Raw genomic sequence first — 20,728 nt, 5'->3', positions numbered from 1 at the left:
CTACATAGAATTAATAGTGAGATCCTACTAATGATATATTTAAAATGTACTATTCAACCTGTTTGTTCTTTTCTCTGCATCTCAAACTGTGGCTTAGCCTATAAACTTCTTGTAAGTTGAGTACCTTGTTGAAACCATGATGTGAACTATGCTTTTGTAGACTTATTGATGACTGTATTGTGCAGCAAAGATTCAAAGCTTTCCTGACATCATGATAGATGATACCTTTTAAATCTGGCCCTGAGTTACTGAAGGAGATTAGTATGATAGGATTTCTTCTTTAAGGAGTCATCCAATTTGTTTCTTTTCCCGAGGGATTTGCAGTTGGCTATGCCCAAACATTATTAGTCTTATGGTGACAAACATTCTAAGAATAAATAGTAAAATGCTTTTCACTTGGATGAAGTGGCTTCTGGGTACAACTCAGATAAAATTGACCAGATATATGGTATTGCTGATGTCCTTTATTTCCAGTGGTGTCCTAAGGCCAGCCCATATGCCTTTGTATGAGTTTATTGTACACACATAGCTCTGTCCAGTACACTTCAGTGACATCACTTAGGTATTCAGAAATCAACTATGTCAGGGTTATTTACACCAGAAAATTGGCACATGCCACATCTTTTCCCCTTTGCCACCACCTTTGATACCCCCCTCTCAAAGCAGCTGTTAAACAATACTGTACCAAAACCAAGAGATACTAGATTTGCAGCTTGGAGATGTTAAAATAGTATTTACTGAGAACTGACCATGAAGTGTCAAATAAGACTTTTGACATTATAAAATTATATAAGTTTAGACCAACTTCTTCCACCCAACATTTATTAAGCATATTTACCTTCAAATATGAAAACAAACAAGATAATTTAAGTTGAAGTAAAATAGATAAATATGTCTTCAAATAATTTTTTAGTGTTGGATGTGACTTAATGGATCCTTAAGGGGGCAGGTCTTTCTCCAATTTGGAGAGTCAGCTATAGTTACTATGACATAGTTAGCTCCTCAGAATTGCTAATCTTGCATGGTACTTAGAGAAGTTGGTCAATCACTAAGAAGATGTTCTCCTTTCCTCTATTTTTGCTTTTATTTATTTTCTTTTTCTTTTTCCTTTAAAAAATTTTTTTTTAGCCACCAGGATTAGTGCTGGGGCTCCTTACCCACACTATGAATACACTGCTCCTGGTGGATTTTTTTTTTTGCTCCCACTTTCTATTTTTTAATTGATAGGACAGAGAGAAATTGAGGGGGGGGAATAAAGAAGGAGAGAGAAAGATAAACACCTGCAGACCCATTTTACCAGTCATAAAGCTTCTCCCTTTGCAGGTGGGGAGTGGGAGCTTGAACTCAGGTCCTTGTGCATGGTAATGTGTGCTTTCCACTGAGTCTGCCACCACCCAGCCCCCTATTTACATTATTTCTAAGTTAACACTTGTCTTACTTGAAGAGCACTTGGGCAAAAAAGAGAAATGTTTTACTTCACTATTTATTGATCTCTGTGAAGCAGCACACTTTTTCCCCATAGGTAATTCTGTAATAGGTCGAGCATCCTATAAAAGAATCACGTATTAAATGATGCTTAAAATATATAGTCTTCATAATAGAAAAAGACCCTTTATGGATCAACATGTCAGTATAAATATGCTTAGAGAATAGATTTGTGAAATCATTTCTTTTGTGAATACAACTGCTAACAAATACATTCTCTGCAGTGATTTAAAATAGATTTAATTATAAATGGAAAAATTGCTAAGTGATAATCTATGAATTGATATAATTAATAGCTAATCATCTCATATCAAAATGTTAATTAGCCAAGATCTGGTATTCAGATAGCTGTTAGCAAGAATTTGAAAATGATAACAGCTTTGTTCTCATTGTATAATGAATTATTATTCCGATTATTTAATCTTTTAGAGATAGGGAAGATAATCTGAGCTCTTCTCATTTACATTTTTCCTTTGCTGGATGTGTCTATAAGACCTATCTTAAGGAGTCAGGCGGTAGCACAGCGGGTAAAGTGCAAGGACAGGTGAGGATCCCAGTTCGAGCCCCGGCTCCCTACCTGCAGGGGCGTTGCTTCACAGGCGGTGAAGCAGGTCTGCAGGTGTTTCTCTGTCTCTCTTTCTCTCTGTCTCCCCCTTCTCTCTCAATTTCTCTCTGTCTCTATCCAATAACAAAAAAGACCTATCTTAGCACTCAGTGCATTTTACCTAAGAGGTGTTTTCTTTCTACTAGTTTGTACTAGTAGAGAAATGACTAGAACAAATGTAACAAATATGAAACATGTTGAGGAGTCATGGACATATTGTTTGTTGTTAGAGATGACCCTGACCTTTTAAATTTTTTTAAAAAATATTTATTTATTCCCTTTTTATTGCCCTTCTTTATTGTTGTAGTCATTATTATTTTTGTTGTTACTGATGTCATCATTGTTGAATAGGACAGAGAGAGGAGGGGAAGACAGAGAGAGGGAGAGAAAGATAGACACCTGCAGACCTGCTTCACCACTTGTGAAGTGACTCCCCTGCAGGTGGGGATCCAGGGGCTCGAACTGGTATCCTTAAGCCAGTTCTTGTGCTTTGTGCCACCTGCACTTAACCCGCTGCACTACCTCCCGACTCCCCCTTAAAATTTTTTAACTAGAAGACAAAATCAAAGACAGACTAGTAAATTAATAAAAATTATTAATAACTGCCCTCCTTTGGACCTGGGAGATGTTTTTCCTTCTTTGACTTCAGGAGTACTTCTTTTATCTAGGTGACCTTAAATTTAGCGGCATGGACCATTGGCAATTCTGGTATCTTCAGATACTTACCTTGCCATTATCTCCTCAGTTCTACCTCAGCTGTAACATGAGCTGATATTTAACCAAAAGTCAGAGGTGAGCATTTTTTGCACTAAGATTCCAACTAAAAAACGATAACTATCCTTTGATGGCACTACATAGGTGCCAGGCCTGTGTGGAGAGCCTTACACACAAGCTGGAAAGGGCAAGGTGTTGTCACTCTCCTTTTGTTTTGATCTTGAAACAGAGTTTGGAATTGAACTAACTTGCTCTTGGTCTCAAGGCCAGTGGCTACAAAGGTCAAACTCAACTTCAAAAGAGTCTAATTGCAGGGTTTACTTCATAAGGTTGTGCCAGGGATGAAAAGAAGTAACAAATGGAAAAAAGACTAACATAAAAAAATATAGTCACTGCGTGAGTCCAGCTACCATCACTGTTATCATCATCAAAGCTTGGCCAGTCTGATTCCTAAAGCAGTGGTGGTAAGCCCTTCCTAAAATGTGGGGTGAGTACGATAATAATGGCATTTCCATTGAATAGAATAGTAATGATGTTCTTTCCTCTACTCATGGCTCTGATCTGCTTAGGCCATCTGCAAGCGAAGCAACTGCTGATAAATAGTGCAGATTTACAGGGTGCTGACCTTGTCTTAGGAATTTGAAACAAGTTCTTTAGGTATAAAATGGAGTGGTTTTGACTGTTTCTGGACCCTAGTTCTTTCTTTTAAGCTGGAGTTAAACTAGTGAGAAAGATTTCTTAAGGAATGTATACTAACACTGTGACATTTTCCTGACCAAACTTAGATCTAATTTTCAAACTGAACATTTTAGGGAAAAAATTGCTGTTTTTGTTTTTTCCTTTTTTAAAATTTTAAATATTTATTTATTTGTTGGATATAGATAGCCAGAAATTGAGAGGAGTGGGGCAGATAGAGAGGGAGAGAGACAGAGAGACACCTGCAGCAGTGCTTCACCACTCGCAAAGTTTTCCCCCTGCAGCTGGGAACTGGGGGGTCAAACCTGGGTCCTTGTGCATTGTAACATGTGCAGACTCAAACCTGGAGCCTGTTTCTTTTTCCTTCTATGCAGCTGAGTTTTCCTATTAGATGAAGTGACAAAAGGAGTAGGAGGAGCTGTCATGTGAGTTTCTTTTGTAGGCTTGACCTCTAGGCAAAGGTCTGACTCACAGATTTCCTCTTTGAATTAAGGAAATACTTTTGAGCTCAAAATAATGTAGTCTCAGACTACCCTTTATGGCTGACCCACACCACAGTGAGCCCTAAAAGGTCACTGTCATGAAGTAAGACAAGCATGGTTGAAAACGGCTGAACTATTCTGTTTGTGTTTATTTCCAGCACGCTTTTTGAAAGTCCAGAGCATTCCTAGATTCTAGACCAGATGCTTTCTTTCCAGTTTCTGCTAGTCAGAGAAATCTTCCACCTGAAATCTAAAGGACCATGACTTGTCAGTGCTCTATTCATTTTTTGTCCAGGGAGGTGGGCCTCAGAATTACAGTGGGCCTCAGCTGTATACTAGTGATGTTATTATTTTTTTTCTTTTATTTGGTGGGACAGAGGGAAATTGAGAGGGGTAAGGTAGGGAGACAGGGAGAGACAAACAGAGGCACCTGCAACACCGCTCATGAAGTTTCCCCCTTGTGGGTGAGAACTGGGGGATTGAACTTGGGTCCTTAAGTGTGGTAGCAGGTGTGCTCAGCTGGGTGTACCACTAATGTCTGGCCTATATACAAGTAATGTTGCTTTCAGATGAGCTCACACATAGAGCTGTACTTTGTGTTAAAGACTTGACAAGTGTGAACTCTGAAGAAAAAAAAAAACGAATACTTAAAAATGTGAACAATGAAAACAATTCAGAAAATTGGCACTAAGGAACCTCAATAATAATAATAACAATAGTAATAAGCCTCCCTGCAGAGGCTTATTTGTTTACTTATTTATTTATTGGATAGGAACAGAAAAATTGGAGGGAAGAGTGGATGGGGAAAGAGAAACACCCACAGCACTGCTTCATGAAGTTTTTTTCCTATAGGTAGGTACTGGGGGCTTGAACTCAGGTCTTAGAGCACTGTGATATGTGTTAACCCCCCCAGATTTGCGTGGCTTTTGTTGATTTTTTTTTTTACTTGTAAGTATAAAAAGCAGCGATTCAGGCTGAGAAAGGGCTCCTGCCTCTAAGAAAACATCTATCTCACTGGGTCTCAGCTCTGAGTACACATGGGATCTCCTTGGAGCCTTAAGCATTACTGATTCCTTGTCCCAACCTCTGACACTCTGATTGCACTGGTCTGTTGTGTAGCCTGGCTAAGGGGGGTTTTGTGCAGCAGCATGTGTTTTGTAGATTAGCAGGATCTGGATCACCTGGGAGTCTGTTTCAACTGCCAACTGTCAGACCCCACCGAGCTCTGCTGAGTCACAGTCTCCATTTCAGCAGGAGTCCCAGGTGTCTGCATGCATGCTGGAGAAGAAGCACTTTTTATAGTCCTTCCAGACTGGCACATCCAAATGTCACCTGAAAATGGAAGTGACTTATGTGTCTGAATAATGAATTGATCCTGAAGCCACTGCAGTCCGCTGGTAGTGACTGCAACAGGTTTAGTTGCAATGACAACAAAAGCATCTGCTGCAGCTGAGGTCTTTACCATCAAGGCAGAGTTTGTTGAGTTCAGTTATAAGCACCTAGATGCCATATAGCTCTTATTGTTGATTCTGAACACTCCAAAATTAATGGGAGAGACAGTCAAGAAGTTGCCAGGTATGGGCTGTGTGGTGTCTTGTCTGATGTGTGAACATACATGGAGTGTCTTTCTCTCTTTAAGACTATATCCAAGTCTATGAGACTGATGTGTAAAACAAGACAGAAAGCGTTTATAGTGAGAAACATAAGTGTCATGGGAACATACTTTCTCTCTTTGCAAAGCAGATCTAGATGAAGAGGCCAGCCATGACCAGAAGGCTACTTGTTGAGTATGTCATCAGAGTAAGCTAGACAGGATGGTGAAAAGGGTTGTGTTCTAGGTTCTATTATTAGTAATTTTTTGAGAGATCACAGTACAGCACTCAAGTGTTCATCAGTGCAGTGCTGAAACTGGATTGTACACATGGCAAAGCAGCTCACTATCCAAGTGAGCTATTTCACCACCCTACTTTGTTATTTTCTGTCTCCCCCACCAGACTGTCAGTGCTGTGAGAGCAGAGCCTTGTTTTGTTCACTACTTTACCCACTCTCAGGAGTGTACTGGTCCACATGGACTTCGTATGGTTCTGCAAATACATCCCCAGTGCCTTTCCTTCATCTTTGTCTCCATGGTCCTTCCCTTCCCTCCCCTCCCCTCCCCTCCCCTCCTCCCCTCCCCTTCCCTTTCTCTTCCCTCCCTCCATCCTTCCTTCCTTCCTTTCTTTCTTTCTTTCTTTCTTTCTTTCTTTCTTTCTTTCTTTCTTTCTTGAAGTCTTGATTGCTCTTTTGTCACATTCAGTGGTTTTGTTGATCTGTGTGACTATCCAGGTATTGCTCTATGTTTTCTCTTTCAGAACATCACCTCCTGTGTCTAGCTTCTCAGCAGGACCTCAGTGCAGTCCTCATGAACTTCCAAATTATTTCCAGCACTATAAATCCCCTGTCTATTTATAATAATCCTGAATAGCTAAGAGAAAACTTAATATTCATGACCAAATCTAATCTGTGTAGGTATATATTAGGCATGGATAAGGGACACAAACCTCTTTCTATAACTGATGGATTTGTTAAGAAATGGAAGGAGGGGGAGAGAACAGTAGAAGGGAACTGTGGGGTCCTGGTGCATAGTGAAATTGTACTCATCTATCAGTGATTGCGCTATAAAGCATTAACCTCATTAAAAAAGAAAAGAAAAAGTTTGAATATTGATGAGAAAAGAATGACTGAATGAAAAATGATTCAAAAGTATTGATCAATCATTGGCCACTAGGAAATGATGGTTAATTCCATTGGTGGAAATAGAAAAATCAAGTGTACAGCTCTATTTTGAAGGAGGCAATGATGTGGACTTGCTTAATTTGTGGACAGCTGGTTATCAATGTAGGGATGTGCAAGACACAATAGGGGATAACAAAGAGGTGCAGGAACTAGGTGGTGACTCACTTGGTAGAGTGCATACCTTACCATGCTCCAGGACCTGGGTTCAAGCCTGGGTCCCCACCTGTGAGTGTGTGTTTGTGGGGGTAGGCAATATCATGAGTGGTGGAGGTGCTGCAGGTATCTCTCACTCACTCTTTAGCAAAAAAAAAAAAAAAAAAACTGCCAGGAACAGTGGCATTATGGTATAGACACTGAGCTCCAGTGATACTCTGGCAGCATAACAGAGACGGACAAACAAAACCAGGAGATCCTGGTTATTACTGTGGAACCTCCCCTAGAATTTTTTTTTTATCTGGAACGATTTCATTTTTTTTTTTTCAGTCTTCCTGCACCATTAGGAGGAAAAATTGGACTATGGCTGCCTAGGGCCTTTCTCTTCTAACTTAGCAACCAGGAAGAAAATGAGGAGGATGTTTTTGTTTTCATAAAGTCTTAGTATCTGGAGAGATTTTAATGAACTGTTTCTAGAGCAACTGGTGTGATTTTTATATACTCCTGTTTAATTCCTAGCATGTCCATCATGTCCTGTCTAATCACATGATCACTTACATGTCAGTGTGTGATGTGGGAAAGAAAAAGACATCAAATATTACTGAATGACTGTGCTTCTCTTCTGGAACTGCTGTCATTGACTCTTACTGCATGAGCTAGGCTGGGGAGCCCAAGCATTACTGATCTAAGCCCTTCCTCGACCCCCTGCTTTGACATCTATTTTAGTATTAGCAGGAAATTTCAGAACCAACCAATTTAAGTGAGTGCAAATGTGCTCACTGAGGTTTAGTAAAAAGTTACAGTTGAGGCCTAGAAAGTAAATGCAGTCTTACCTCTGAGTCACTTGCAACTTTTAATAGACTTTGAGAACTGACAGAACAGCCAAGAAAGCAAATAGTTTTATATTCATATGATGATAGATTATTCTCAATTGCTGAGTTGAGTTGATGAGCACTGCAATTACTCTGTAATGTAAAGGACAACTGGAAAAAGCCTTTTTTCTTGGAGGAGACCACAAATGACATGAAAAACAAAGACAATCCAGCAATTGAGCATGCATGTTACCATATACACAGATCTGGATTCGAGACTCTGGACTTCACCTGTTGGGGGAAGCTTCACAATTGGTGAAACAGTGCTGCAGGTGTCTCCCTCCTTCTTTACCCCTCTTCCTTCTCTCAATTTCTCTCTGGTCTATTAAAAATAATTAAATAATAAAAAATAATAAACTTAAGAGTACAAAAAAAATTTATCAGGGTTCTGGGCAGTAGCACACCCAGTTGAGTGCAGACATTACCATACATAACGATCAACCCTTCAGCCCCCACCTGCAGGGGGAAGCTTCCCAAGTGGTGAAGCACTACTGCAGGTGTGTCTCTTTCTCTAAGACCCCCCCCCAATTTCTTTCTGTTCTAATAAGAAAATTAGTTAGCAATTAAAATTATCAGGAAAATATCACCTTTCAGGGCACTTTCCAAATGGAAGGATTGTGTTGACTGATCATCTTTGGAACACATCTGACCCTGGCAGCAATAATCAGTCTGTTGTTTTGTAGGATAAATTATGTAATAGATTAGGTTTCCCGTGCTTTCTCTAAACACTATAACACTATAGCAAAAAACAAACAAACAAAACCACCATCCAATCATTTCCCTTTTTAACACTCAGCATTTATTTATTTATTTATTTATTTATTTATTTATTTATTTATTTATTTACTTAGTGGATGGTTTCTTTTGTTCCTCCTTCAGCAAACTGTCCACGCTCCTTCCCCCAAGTAGGAAGGCTTTCATGGGATTAGACAACCCAAAGAAACTGCCAATGATAGTGTTTTGCTAATTCTATAAATATTTCTGTAAACTTGACTCCATGAGACATCATTGGAGTAATGGGCTTTCCTGCTGTTGCATACATCGGGTTTGCAAGCACTCTGACTTGCTGAGCAATTACTCCCACATTCCTGCCGCCCAACACTGTCATTACTCTTCCCTACACTAGGTGTGAGGTTGTAGGGAACCTGATGTAAACACTACTAGTCTGAAATTAGCTGCCCCGAAGTTCAGCAGTGAAAATTACAAGAATAGGTTTCTTTCCAGAACCCCTGAAAAAAGCCAGGTTTGTTTGTGAGCCCAGGTGGAGTTTGTTGACAAACTGTTATTCTCTGGATAACCAGGTGATGTTTACAGAAGGAGATGTTAAATCCCTTCACACCTTTTGAAAAAAACCTGTTCCTTTCTTTTGTATCTTTATTTTTTTTTTTTAGAAAGAGCCACATATTTTAAGTGATTCCTGGTTTGACATGAATCCATGAAATACCTAAGGAGTAGAACTTTATAAGAAAACATTTGGGTGGGGGAAACAGCATAATGGTTATGCAAACAGACTCTCATGCCTGAGGCTCCTAAATCCCAGGTTCAATCCCCCGCACCACCATAAGCCAGAGCTGAGCAGTGCTCTGGTGTTTCTGTGTGTGTGTGTGTGTGTGTGTGTGTCTGCATCTCTCTCAAAAATAAAATAAAATAAATTTAATTTAATTTAAAAAAAGGAAAATAATTAAAGAAAATAAATTAATCTGAATTCTCCTGTGCAGCTTTGCTTATTCGGTGTTTTCAGTTCATGACTAATAATGAATAATTCCTCTTGCCTTACTGCCTTTATTTTCTTCCCTGCTTCATCCTTCTACACATTATTGCACCTCTAAAAATACACCAAATCTTGGATGGAGCTTGAAGGAATCATGTTAAGTGAGATAAGTAAAAAAAAAAAAAAAAAGAAGAAGAAGAATGAATACAGGAGAATTTCACTTGCAGGTGGAACCTAAACAAAAGCAGAAAGGGGGAAAAAAAAAAAAGTAAAACTAGAACTAAGTTTGATATACTGCACCAAAGAAAGGATTCTGGAGAAGGAAGGATGGTGGTGGTGATGTGGTGTGTAGGGTGTGTGTGTAGGGGTGGGGGTTTGGGGTTCTGGTGCATGATGGTGGAAAAGTACTTAAGTTGGGAATGAGAATGTTTTGCAGACACCTATCATGACGAGATGAAAATTTTTACCCATGTGTCAACAACTCTGTTGTAAACCATTAACCCCCAAAATAAAACAAGACAAAAAAAATTAGAAACATTATAAAATTACTACTCTAGTGTGATACTTGTTTGATGCCTACTTAAAAACTTGTAGTTGTTGGGACTGGGAGATGCATACCTGGTAAGATGCATACTTTACTGTGTATGATGACCTGTGTTTGAACCCCCACTCACCACATGGGAATACATGTATGGACAGGCTTCAGAAGTAGAGGAGCAGTTCTGTGGTGTCTTCTTTCACCCAAGTTAATCTGTATTTAATGGCCTTTAAATTTTCAATTGAGAAGATATTAGATCAAATTTAGTGTTAACACTGTGATTTTAGAGTAAGAAGCTAATTATCATGACTTGCTACCAACTAGATTATTATTATTTTCAAAATTACCATCAGGAACATCATCATAAGTCCTTTCTTGGGTCACTCCAGGAACTTGTCCTCCTATATAAAGTAGCAATGGTAGGGACTGCCCCACTCTCTGAAGGGAGGCTGGGTCAACCTACTCTGCCACTTGAGGAAGGCTGGTCCTGAAATGAGTACAGCCTAGAGTGTTTCCAGCTGTGACTGTGAAATTCAAGCTCAGACAGATAGGGACTTGGAAGTTACACAGGCTCCTGTGCTAAATATGAATATATATGGGCCCTGGGTCAGGTGGATGGGGTAAACAGTTAATCTTATTCACAAATTTTCTTTAAGTTTGGGAGCTACTCTCTGCCCTACTCCAACTTTCTAGCCCTATTCTCAACTCTGCACCTCCATGTTAGCTATCAAACTCAAGCTAAAACTACAAGTCATGGGCTCCTAGGAACATACCTAAAATAGACTTCCTGGCTTCATTCCATCCTAAGATTCCCTATTGTCATCTGCTCTGTTCCTACTTTTTGGTTCCTGTTCACTAATCATTTTGTCCTGCTTTATCTTACTGCCTCTCAGTCACCAAGTTGCAGGTGCTATCATGATTCTACCCTGACTTCCATGGGGAGACAACCTCACCAATGTGTCTTGGAACCTCACCTCTCCAGATCCCTACCCTTCAAAAATTTCAATAGAGAAAGAAACTGGGTGGGGTTGAGGGGAGGAAGAGACAGCACTGCTTTACTGCTTGTGAAACTTCCCCCTTCCAGGTAGGGACTGTCGGCTTGAACTTGAGATATCAAGTGTAACATGTGTGCACACCCAGGTGTAACAACCACCTGCCCCCCCTAGAGTTTTATGAAATAAAGCAATACAAAAGCCTGTACAGTAGCATGTGATGTGCTTGTGGAGGTGCCACTGAAGAAGAGCTGCTTCATTCATCTATTGCCTACCTTGTACCTTCTGGATGCATCACTGATGCTTGGTGTTAGCCAACTGCTTTAATTTTCCAAGTCAAACCTGTTCTTGGAAAATTAATAGGAAGATGTATGTTCATGTTAGCATGTTTTTGTTTTCAGTTGCCTTTGTTTTTTCTGTTAGACATTAGCAACTCCTATGGGGGCTGAAGGGTATATAAAGCAGGAGTGCATCCTTATTGCTTATGGTCAGCAAATCTAAATTCTAGTAGAAAGAGCATTATGTAGAGTGAAATGTGGAATCTGGTGATCTGATTTACATGAACTTGCCCCCCCCAAAAAAATAAAATCCAGGCAAACTGTGAGAAGTAATCCAAGTAACACTTGTGAGAAGTATGGTAGTTATCTTTGGGAAGTTTAAGGGTTGTGTTGGGTGTGGTGTGGAACTGTACATTGTAATCTTATAACAAACTATTAGTAACAAGTAAATTGGGGCCAGATGGTGGCCACACCTGGTTGAGTGCACATGTTACCATGCACAAGGACCTGGGTTTGAGCCCCTCGTTCCCACCTGCAGGGGGAAAGCTTTGCAAGTGATGAAGCAGTGTTATAGGTGTCTCTCTGTCTCTCTCCTCATCACCACCCCCTTTCCTCTCGATTTCTGGCTGTCTCTATCCAATAAAGATAATAAAGATACTTTTAAGAAATTATGAAAAGCTTTCATTTGTATAACTTCAGTTGATGTCCATAGTAATTGAGGTAACTATTGTAACCATTTTTTGGTCGAAACAACTAAGATTCTAGCAATTAAAGTAGCTTATATGTTTAGCTGACTGGTTTTTAAGTGGTTAGAACCATGGTAAAGATTCAATTTTTCGACTTCTGTTCTAGAGAATTTCCTCCTTCTCTCAGTCTTATTTAATATAAAGCTAAGCAAGGACTGGGTGGTGGTATACCCTGTTGAACACACATATTACGGTCGAGGTCCTAGGTTCAAGCCCCTAACCTCCACTTTCAGGTGGGAAGCTTCACAAAATGTGAAACAGTACTGCAGGTGTCTTTCTCTGTCTTCCCCACCCCTTTCAATTTCTGTCTGTCTTTCAAAATAAAGAAAGTAATAAAATAAAATAAGCTAAGCAATTTCCTTAAAGATTCAGAAAAATTATATGATTATAGCCCAACTAAATCACCCTTTTACTTGTCCCACCTCTATCTAGACCACCGAGTTAACAAATTCTACTTTAGAGCTTATTCTGTCCTAGATCATTGTCAGGAAAAACAAAAAAAAAAAACAAACCAAAAACTGTTTTCAAAAACAAGGTTAAAAGGAAAGAAAGTAGAGTCAGGGCAAGAAGTGCTTCTTTTTTTTTTTTTTTTCCTTTAAAAGGAATTTCAACAGTTTGCCTTAAGATGTCACTTTCAATTTTAACCCAGAATAGTTTCAAAGACTAAGGCTGACTGCTAAACTTGCAACCCCTCTGAATAGTTATATCATAGGCTAGTCTGCCAGAACTTTATTTGGTCTACTTTAGATAATTTAGTGCCTGTATTGCTAGTACATAATTATAATCCCAGAGTTGTGTCTATTTGGTTGTGCTTTACCTTCTGCTAGCTTACTGTTTCTTAGTATTTCCACTGTAATATAGACAGGAACATAAAGGCATGATAACCTAACAGAACTTAGCTTGGCAGTGTGTGAGCAGCTCCTCAGGGTGTGGAAAAATAGAGAAATCACTGTTAAAGATGAGGTCTCTGGGTAACTGGGGCACTTTCTTTCATCTTTCTGTGCTCACCTCTGACTCATTTAAACCTCAGTTCTATTTGTATTCCTCTGTTAGTTTTATTTGTAAACTGCAGGTCAGAAAGTAATATATATAAAATCCCTGCTGGACAATTGCTTGTTTCATGCAGAGAAAGCTTTAAAGGAAATCAGCTGACTTCCTGACTTGCTGAATGAAGTGTGAGTTTTAGTTTCTATCCTGTTAGGAAATGACATGTGAATAGAATACTTGTATAAGCAGGCTTTTATTTTTGTCAGTGCCTGGAAACTTGTTTAGAAAAGAGAGTGAGAGAAAGGGGGGGAGAGAAAAAAGGCGTTTATTTATTTTAGCATATCAAGATTCATTTCTATGAAACAAAGACAGATATGGGGTGTCTATGGGTCCTTTGGTCTAGGTTCTGAAATTCATTTCTTTTCTCCTTCTGCCCTGAGTTGTTGGTTGCCATAGCAATGTGGCTCCTCCCCCACAGCCCTGTAAGATTAACTGAATACAGATTTAGCAACATGGGAAGCCAAGATCAAAACCCAAATTTAGTGCACTGGTCACAGAAAATAAGAGGTCTGAAGCTAAGGCTGCCATATGTCTCTGTGGGATTATGTGAAGTAATGGGTGTTTTGCACTGATGGTTTAGGTGGCACTGCTCAGACACCTGTCAGCCGCTGTGAACTTGACTGCCACACTCACAGATGAGACTGCACCCAAGAATGTAGTCACATAAGTACATGGAAGGAGAGTAAGTGCAGCAGTGTAACCCTGCATGGGGTGCAGTGCTGGTGCCCTGAAAGTCAAAGGTGAGAGTGTTGGGCAAGGAAATATAGAGAAGGCACTGAATAGGCACTGCAGAAGAAAAGGGGCTTTGTTCCCAAGAATGCTTTTAGGAGGCCTTCAGGGATCCCGTAAAGAGTGATAATCAACATAACAATTGCTCAGAATGGTATTTTATTCTCATAACAACTCTTTAAGGTAGGTGCTTTTTTGTTTGTTTATTTGTTCCCCCCTTTTTTTGTGGGGGCTAGGGGGGAATGGTAATTGGCTTACCATACAATTGTTGACATATGGGTAATTTTCTCATTTTACCATGACGGGTATCTGATAGCTGCACCACCAACTTAGGTCCTTCTGCAAGGTGCTGTTGTTTTAAAGATAAAGGAACTGAAGCATGGAGAAGTTAATGAACTTTCCCAAGGTTGTGTAATTTTTTTTGAGTGTCTGGCTGGGATTCAAACCTTTGCAGTGACTTGTGGATCCAGGTTCTTAATTTTGATAATACTGCTTCTGAATGATTATTATTTAACCTCTTGAGGGCTTATAAGTAGAGTGTTCAAGGAACCTCGAATATAGTTTTTTTAAAAAAGATTTTATTTATTAATGAGAAACATAGGAGGAGAGAAAGAGCCAGATATCACTCTGGTACATGTGCTGCCAGGGATTGAACTCAGTACCTCATCTTGAGAGTCCGGTGCTTTATCCACTGTGCCATCTCCTGGACCACTGTTTTTTTTTTTTTTTAATATGACTAGTGGTATAAATTGAATTGTATCCCCTCCCCAAATATTGAAATTTTTGTGCCTAGTGACTATGAATGTGATCTTATTTGGAAATAGGGTCTTTGTAATCAAATTCAGATGAGGTTATTAAAATGGGCCCTAATCCAGTATGACTGTGTCCATATAAGAGGAGGAAATTACCCAGTGAGGGGAGCACAGAGAAAAGGCTCTGTGATACAAGAGGCAGATTGGAGTGATGCATCTAAAACCAAACACCGCCAACGAATCATGGCCACCACCAGCAGCTAGGAAGAAATAAAGAATTCTTTAAAAAAATTTTTAGGGGGTCGGGCGGTGGCGCAGTGGGTTAAGCGCATGTGGCGCAAAGCGCAAGGACTGGCGTAGGGATCCCGGTTTGAGCCCCCGGCTCCCCACCTGCAGGGGGGTCGCTTCACAGGCGATGAAGCAGGTCTGCAGGTCTCTTTCTCTCCCCCACTCTGTCTTCCCCTCCTCTCTCCATTTCTCTCTGTCCTATCCAACAACGAATAGCGTTAACAAGGGCAATAATAATAACCACAACGAGGCTACAACAACAAGGGCAACAAAAGGGGGAAAAAGTGGCCTCCAGGAGCGGTGGATTCATGGTGCAGGCACCGAGCCCAGCAATAACCCTGGAGGAAAAAAAAAAAAAAACTTGTAAAAAAAATTAAAAAAAATTTTTTTTAAATATTTATTTTTTCCCTTTTGTTGCCCTTGTTTTTTTTTTATTGTTGTAGTTATTGTTGTTACTGATGTCCTTGTTGTTGGATAGGACAGAGAGAAATGGAGAGAAGAGGGGAAGACAGAGAGAGGGAGAGAAAGACACCTGCAGACCTGCTTCACCGCCTGTGAAGTGACTCCCCTGCAAGTGGGGAGCCGGGGGCTGGAACCGGGATCCTCACGCTAGTCTTTGCGCTTTGCGCCACATGCGCTTAACCCGCCGTGCTACTGCCCGACTCTGAAAGAATTCTTTTAGAGTTCCAAAGGGAGTTCAGATTTAAAGCATCCAGAACTGGGAGAAAATAAATTTCAGGTTTCTTTTTTTTTTTTTTTTTTTGCCTCTAAGGTTGTTGCTGGAGCTTGGTGCCTGCACTATGAATCCACTGCTGCTGGAGGCCATTTTTTTCCCATTTTGTTGCCCTTGTTATTAGATTGGACAGGGAGAAATCGATGGGGGGGGGGGGGGAGACAGAGAAGGGGAGAGAAAGACACCTGCAGGCCAGCTTCACTGCTTATGAAGCAACTCGGTGGGGAGGCAGGGGCTCCAGTCGCGATCCTTAGCGGGTCCTTGCGTTTCATGCCATGTGCCCTTTAGTGCACTGTGCTACCGCTGGACCCCCAAATTTCAGTTATTTTATGTCACTCAGTTTGTGGTCCTTTGTTATAGTCAATTAAAAAAAACCCTAGTGGGGCCGGGCGATGGCGCACCTGGTTGAGCGCACATGTTGCAATGTGCAAGGACCTGGGTTGGAGCTCCCGGTCCCCACCTGTATGGGGAAAGCTTTGCAAGTGGTGAAGCAGGGCTGCAGGTGTCTTCCTGTCTCTCCCTCTCTATCACGCTCTCGATTTCTGGCTGTCTCTGTCCAATAAATAAATAAAGATTAAAAAAAAAAACAAACCCTAGTAAGGGGCCAGGTGGTGGCGCATGTGGTTGAGCGCACAAGGACCCAGATTGGAACTCCCGGTCCCCACCTACAGGGGGAAAGCTTTGCAAATGGTGAAGCAGTGCTGTAGGTGTCTGTCTGTCTCTCTCCTTCTCTATCACCCCCTTACCCTTGATTTATGGCTGTCCTTATCCAATGAATAAATAGATAATAATTAGAAAAAATAGGTAATAATTAGATAATAATTAGTCATATGTGAAAACTCACAATAACTTTATTTAAAAAAAGCTCTAGTAATACATTCTTACTGTACCAGGTTCCCCATCAACACACAGGCACACAGAGTAATGCACATTTTTAGCCCACTGACCTGTTACTTCCCATCTAAGTTGATAACTACTAATGACGCTTCATCTCATTTCTTTGTGTGTATATATATATATATAATTTGTTATTGGATAGAGACAGAGAAATTGAGAGATAGAAAGGAAGAGAGACACCTGCAGACCTGCTTCACCGTCTGTGAAACGACTCCCCTGCAGGTAGGGAGCCGCAGGCTTGAACTGTGATCCTTACCGTCCTTGCGCTTTGCCACGTGCACTTAACCCGCTGTGCTACTGCATGGCTCCCTCTTTGTGTATATATTTACGTTAGTCTTTATGAATGGATCTTACTATCTGCATTTTGTTGCGGTTTTTATTTTGTTAAGTTTGACATCTGTGGTGGACCCAGGGCCTCCAGACTGTGTGTGATGCTACTGTTGAACAGCCTTCTCTGAGCCAATTTTTTCCTCTCTTTACTTGAGAGAAAGAGGTGATGCCACAGTGGTGCTCAGCTTCCCAAGGGGTTCCCCCAGTGCTCTCATGCATTGCTAAGATTCTAATCTAGAGCCTCACACACTATAAGGCATGTGCTTGAACAGGTAAGTTATCTTCTGACTCTAACCATTTTTTTCTAAGCTTACTCATGTACCTTGGAGATTTCTGTTTTTAGTAAGTGTGTGTGTGTGTGTGTGTGTGTGTGTGTGTGTGTGTATGTGTGAATATACATATAATATGAAGTTCACCATTCCAGCACGGACAGAACAGGGCACCAATGCTCTGCTGTCTCCCTGGCCCTCAAAAGTTCCATTTTTTCTGCACACTTTCATCAGCACTTAATAATACTTTCTTTTTCAAAAAAAATAATTAAGAATTTTATTTAAAAAAAGAGATATAGAGGAAGAGATACAGAGAGACCAAAACACTACTGTGGTTTATGGTGCTTCTGGGGATTGAATTTGGGACATGGGAACCTGAAGCATGAGAGGTTTTTTTTTGTTTGCTTGTTTTGGTTTGGTTTTTTAACCATTCATTATACTATCTCCCCAGCCCCAACACTGATTATTTTCAGGGAGCCATCTTAATAGATATGACAGGTGGTTTAAAAAGATATTTTACTATTCATATGTTTTTAATGAAAAAGAGAGACAGAGCTATCAGAGCATTGTTTAGTTCTGGTTTATGGTGGTGGTTTGGATTAAACTTGGGACTTTAGAACCCTCAGGCATGAAAGTCTTCTGCATAATTATTATGCTGTCTCCCTAACCCAACATATGGCTGTGATTCTTATTTCCCTGATAGTTGATGCTGAACATGTCTTTATGTGCATTTTTCTTTGAAGACATGTCAATTCCAGTCCCTTTTTTCTTCTTTTTTTTAATTGGATTGTTTATTTCTTGTTGTTCACTTGTAGTAATTCTCTAAATAATTTGGGATACAGTTGTTTTAACAGGTGGTGTTTTTGGTGGAGGCAAGGGTTACTTTAAGTTGGGTAGTCATTAACTAGCGACTCTATGGATGCAACATTAAGATGGAATTCCAGGGGGTCGGGCGGTAGCTCAGCAGGTTAAGCTCACGTGGCATGAACTGCAAGGACTGGCATAAGGATCCCGGTTAGAGACCCTGGTTCCCCACCTGCAGGGGAGTTGCTTCACAGATGGTGAAGCAGGTCTTCAGGTGTCTTTCTCTCCCCATCTCTGTCTTCTTCCCGTCTCCATTTCTCTCTATCCTATCCAACAATGACAACATCAATAACAACAATAACAATAAAACAACAAGGGCAACAAAAGGGGGAAAAATCAAATTGAAAAAAAAAAAGATGGAATTCCAGATGATGAGACAGAGCTACACCTGTAAGATCTTGGGTCACAAAAGCTGAGACCATGCTCTAAGGCAGAAACTTGTTTCCTTCAAGGACTTTATAGACTGTACTTGAGATTGTATTCTAAGTGCAGTGGTAGTCATTAGCAACTCTAAAGATTAATTTTACAATATTTGACTCAGATCATGGTGTAAAGAATAGACAGATGTGTGGTCCAGGAGGTGGTGCAGTTGTAAAGCTTTGGACTCTCAAACATGAGGTCCCGAGTTCGATCACACGTGCCAGAGTGATGCTGGTTCTTTCTCTCTCCTCATATCTTTCTCATAAATAAATAAAAATCTTAAAAAAAAAAAGAATAGACAGAGGCAAGTAGAACGAGGTAAGGAGATTAGATAAGAGTGATAGCAGTGACTCATCTGAGAGTGTGTGTTTAGGAGTCTGGGGTGGTGGGAAAGGTGGTGGAGATTGAGCTTTGCTAATGGACTGAATACCAAGATTTGAGAGGCAGGCATATCAGGGGGAGAAGAGGAAAGACAGGGAGAGAGAGGACTCAAGTTGTATGGTGCCCTCTTGCCTCTCACGTTCTAGAGGTTTGATCATGGACAATAATCTCAACCTCTCTGTACTTTACTGTCTTCTATAAAATGAAGAAAATAATGATTTTTATATGGAGGTTATAAAAACAAATGCTTTCATGTATGTGCAATGTTTTTAATTTAAGTCATTGAATTTGAGATGTTTATTACACCTCCAAGTCCATTGTTGAATAAGCAGTTGGCTATGCAAGTCTAGAATTCAAGAGTGTGATGAAGGGTGTGTGTGTGGAGGGGTATAACTTTGGGAGTCATTTACTTTATATGCCATCCATATGGTGTGAGAGTGCTTGAGATCACCATGGAAGGAGGGTAGACAAATGAAACAAGAACTAAGAACTGACTTATTTCAGCATTAAGAGGCTGGGGAAAATGTGGAACTAGAAAAAGAGGAGTAGGAACCATCACTAAAGTTGGATGAAAGGGTGCATGGAGCCCTGAAAGGCAAGAAGAAAGGAAAGTGAGGAAGAAGAGAAAATGATGCAAGTTTTCCAGAGCTACTGATAGACGAATCAAGTCTTGCCTCCTTTTTACCTGGAGTAAGCACTGTGTGCTAGCACAGAACAGCAGTGAAGTAGAAGCCTGATGTACATAGAACTCTACACAGTATCCTGGAAGCACTTTACTCTGTCAGTTATGGCTTCTCCTTGTAAGCAACAGCATATAACTCCTGACTTCTTGGACACTGATTATGTTACATAGGTTCTAAGGGATCACTTAGGGTCTCCAGAAGATGAGATTTCTTTTCTTTTTTTTTTTTTTTTCATGTTTTAAAACTTTTTATTTGCATATTTTTAAATTATGCATTCCAATAATTAAAATCATTGAACAAAAAAATGGCACTCTGATGTAACTGCATTTAATAAGCCTGCAGGCCACCTTAGACCAACTGGATTTTGACTCTAGATTTCACGTGGTCTCCCACCCAACTTCCTCCTCCACCAACATGCAAGTTCTTTCCCTTCCCTGCCAGCCAAGGGGTGGGAGAGGCAGGCTTGGCCATCGTTGTCAGTAGTTCTTGGATGTGAAAAAGGGCAGCACAGTCATTTAAACTTGATCCAACCTCTTTGCATCTTACAAAGTTAAACAGCTAAAGGAAGTAAAATAAGAAGGCAATGCTTGTGGAATGTACAGTGTGCATATTGGCGACGCCTGCCTCATTATGATTCACCAGCTTGCTTCTCCTGTTCAGTCTTTTCTTTTGAAGGCAGGGGGTTTTTCTCTTGCGTTTCTGTCTTCTTCAATTTCGACTTATCGAATTTCTCAATCTCAGCCATATCGGGTTTGTCAGACATGGTTGCGGAGGAGATCCGAACGAGGCAAGAGCGGACCGGAGAAGTTGACCTGTACCGGTTCAGCCGCCAAGTGTCCAGAAGATGAGATTTCTTTCCCCTTTGTATCATGTGTCATTCAGGATCTGTTGGATTCTTAAAATTTTTATTAAGAGTTAGTTCCTCATTATAACAGCAAACAACTCCCAGGCTCCATTGCCTCTCTGCTAACACACTGCTCTTATGAATAGGGAAGATCTTGGGCAAGAAAACAGGTCAAGTTGTTGCACAAAGTCACAGCTTTGGTAGCTCTTTGCCAATTGGTCACCAGGCCTATATCCTTCCTTCCTGGAAGTGATATAAATCCCTGAGGCTATTTTTGCTACAAGGAGATTATGGCACAACATATGGAGTCTTCCATCTCCAGAAGCAGAAGAGAAGTCTTGTCTTTGCTAAAGCAAGTGGCTTGGTGAATGCCACAGGCTCGGGACAACTGTGAAACCTTATGATTCACAGGACTATAGCAGGGAACCACAGCAGAGAGCAGCTG

The 20,728-nt window shown here is 40.5% G+C and overlaps 2 protein-coding genes across 3 annotated transcripts in view; one reads left to right on the top strand and one right to left on the bottom strand.

Annotated features, from left to right (window-relative positions):
- The window catches only part of SAMD4A (sterile alpha motif domain containing 4A), a 307,746-nt gene that overhangs the window by 88,617 nt on the left and 198,401 nt on the right, over nt 1-20,728 (top strand). The window lies entirely within an intron of this gene.
- Nucleotides 19,751-20,271, bottom strand: LOC103117337 (thymosin beta-4-like). The gene has a single exon (XM_060174932.1). The coding sequence runs from the start codon at nt 20,200-20,202 to the stop codon at nt 20,068-20,070; it is 135 nt and encodes a 44-aa protein (XP_060030915.1). The 5' UTR covers nt 20,203-20,271; the 3' UTR covers nt 19,751-20,067.

The sequence above is a fragment of the Erinaceus europaeus genome, chromosome 16, assembly GCF_950295315.1.
Source record: "Erinaceus europaeus chromosome 16, mEriEur2.1, whole genome shotgun sequence".
Taxonomy (NCBI): Eukaryota; Metazoa; Chordata; class Mammalia; order Eulipotyphla; family Erinaceidae; genus Erinaceus; species Erinaceus europaeus.
The sequence above is the reverse complement of the archived record's forward strand: the minus strand, read 5'-3'. Positions and strand labels throughout refer to the sequence as shown.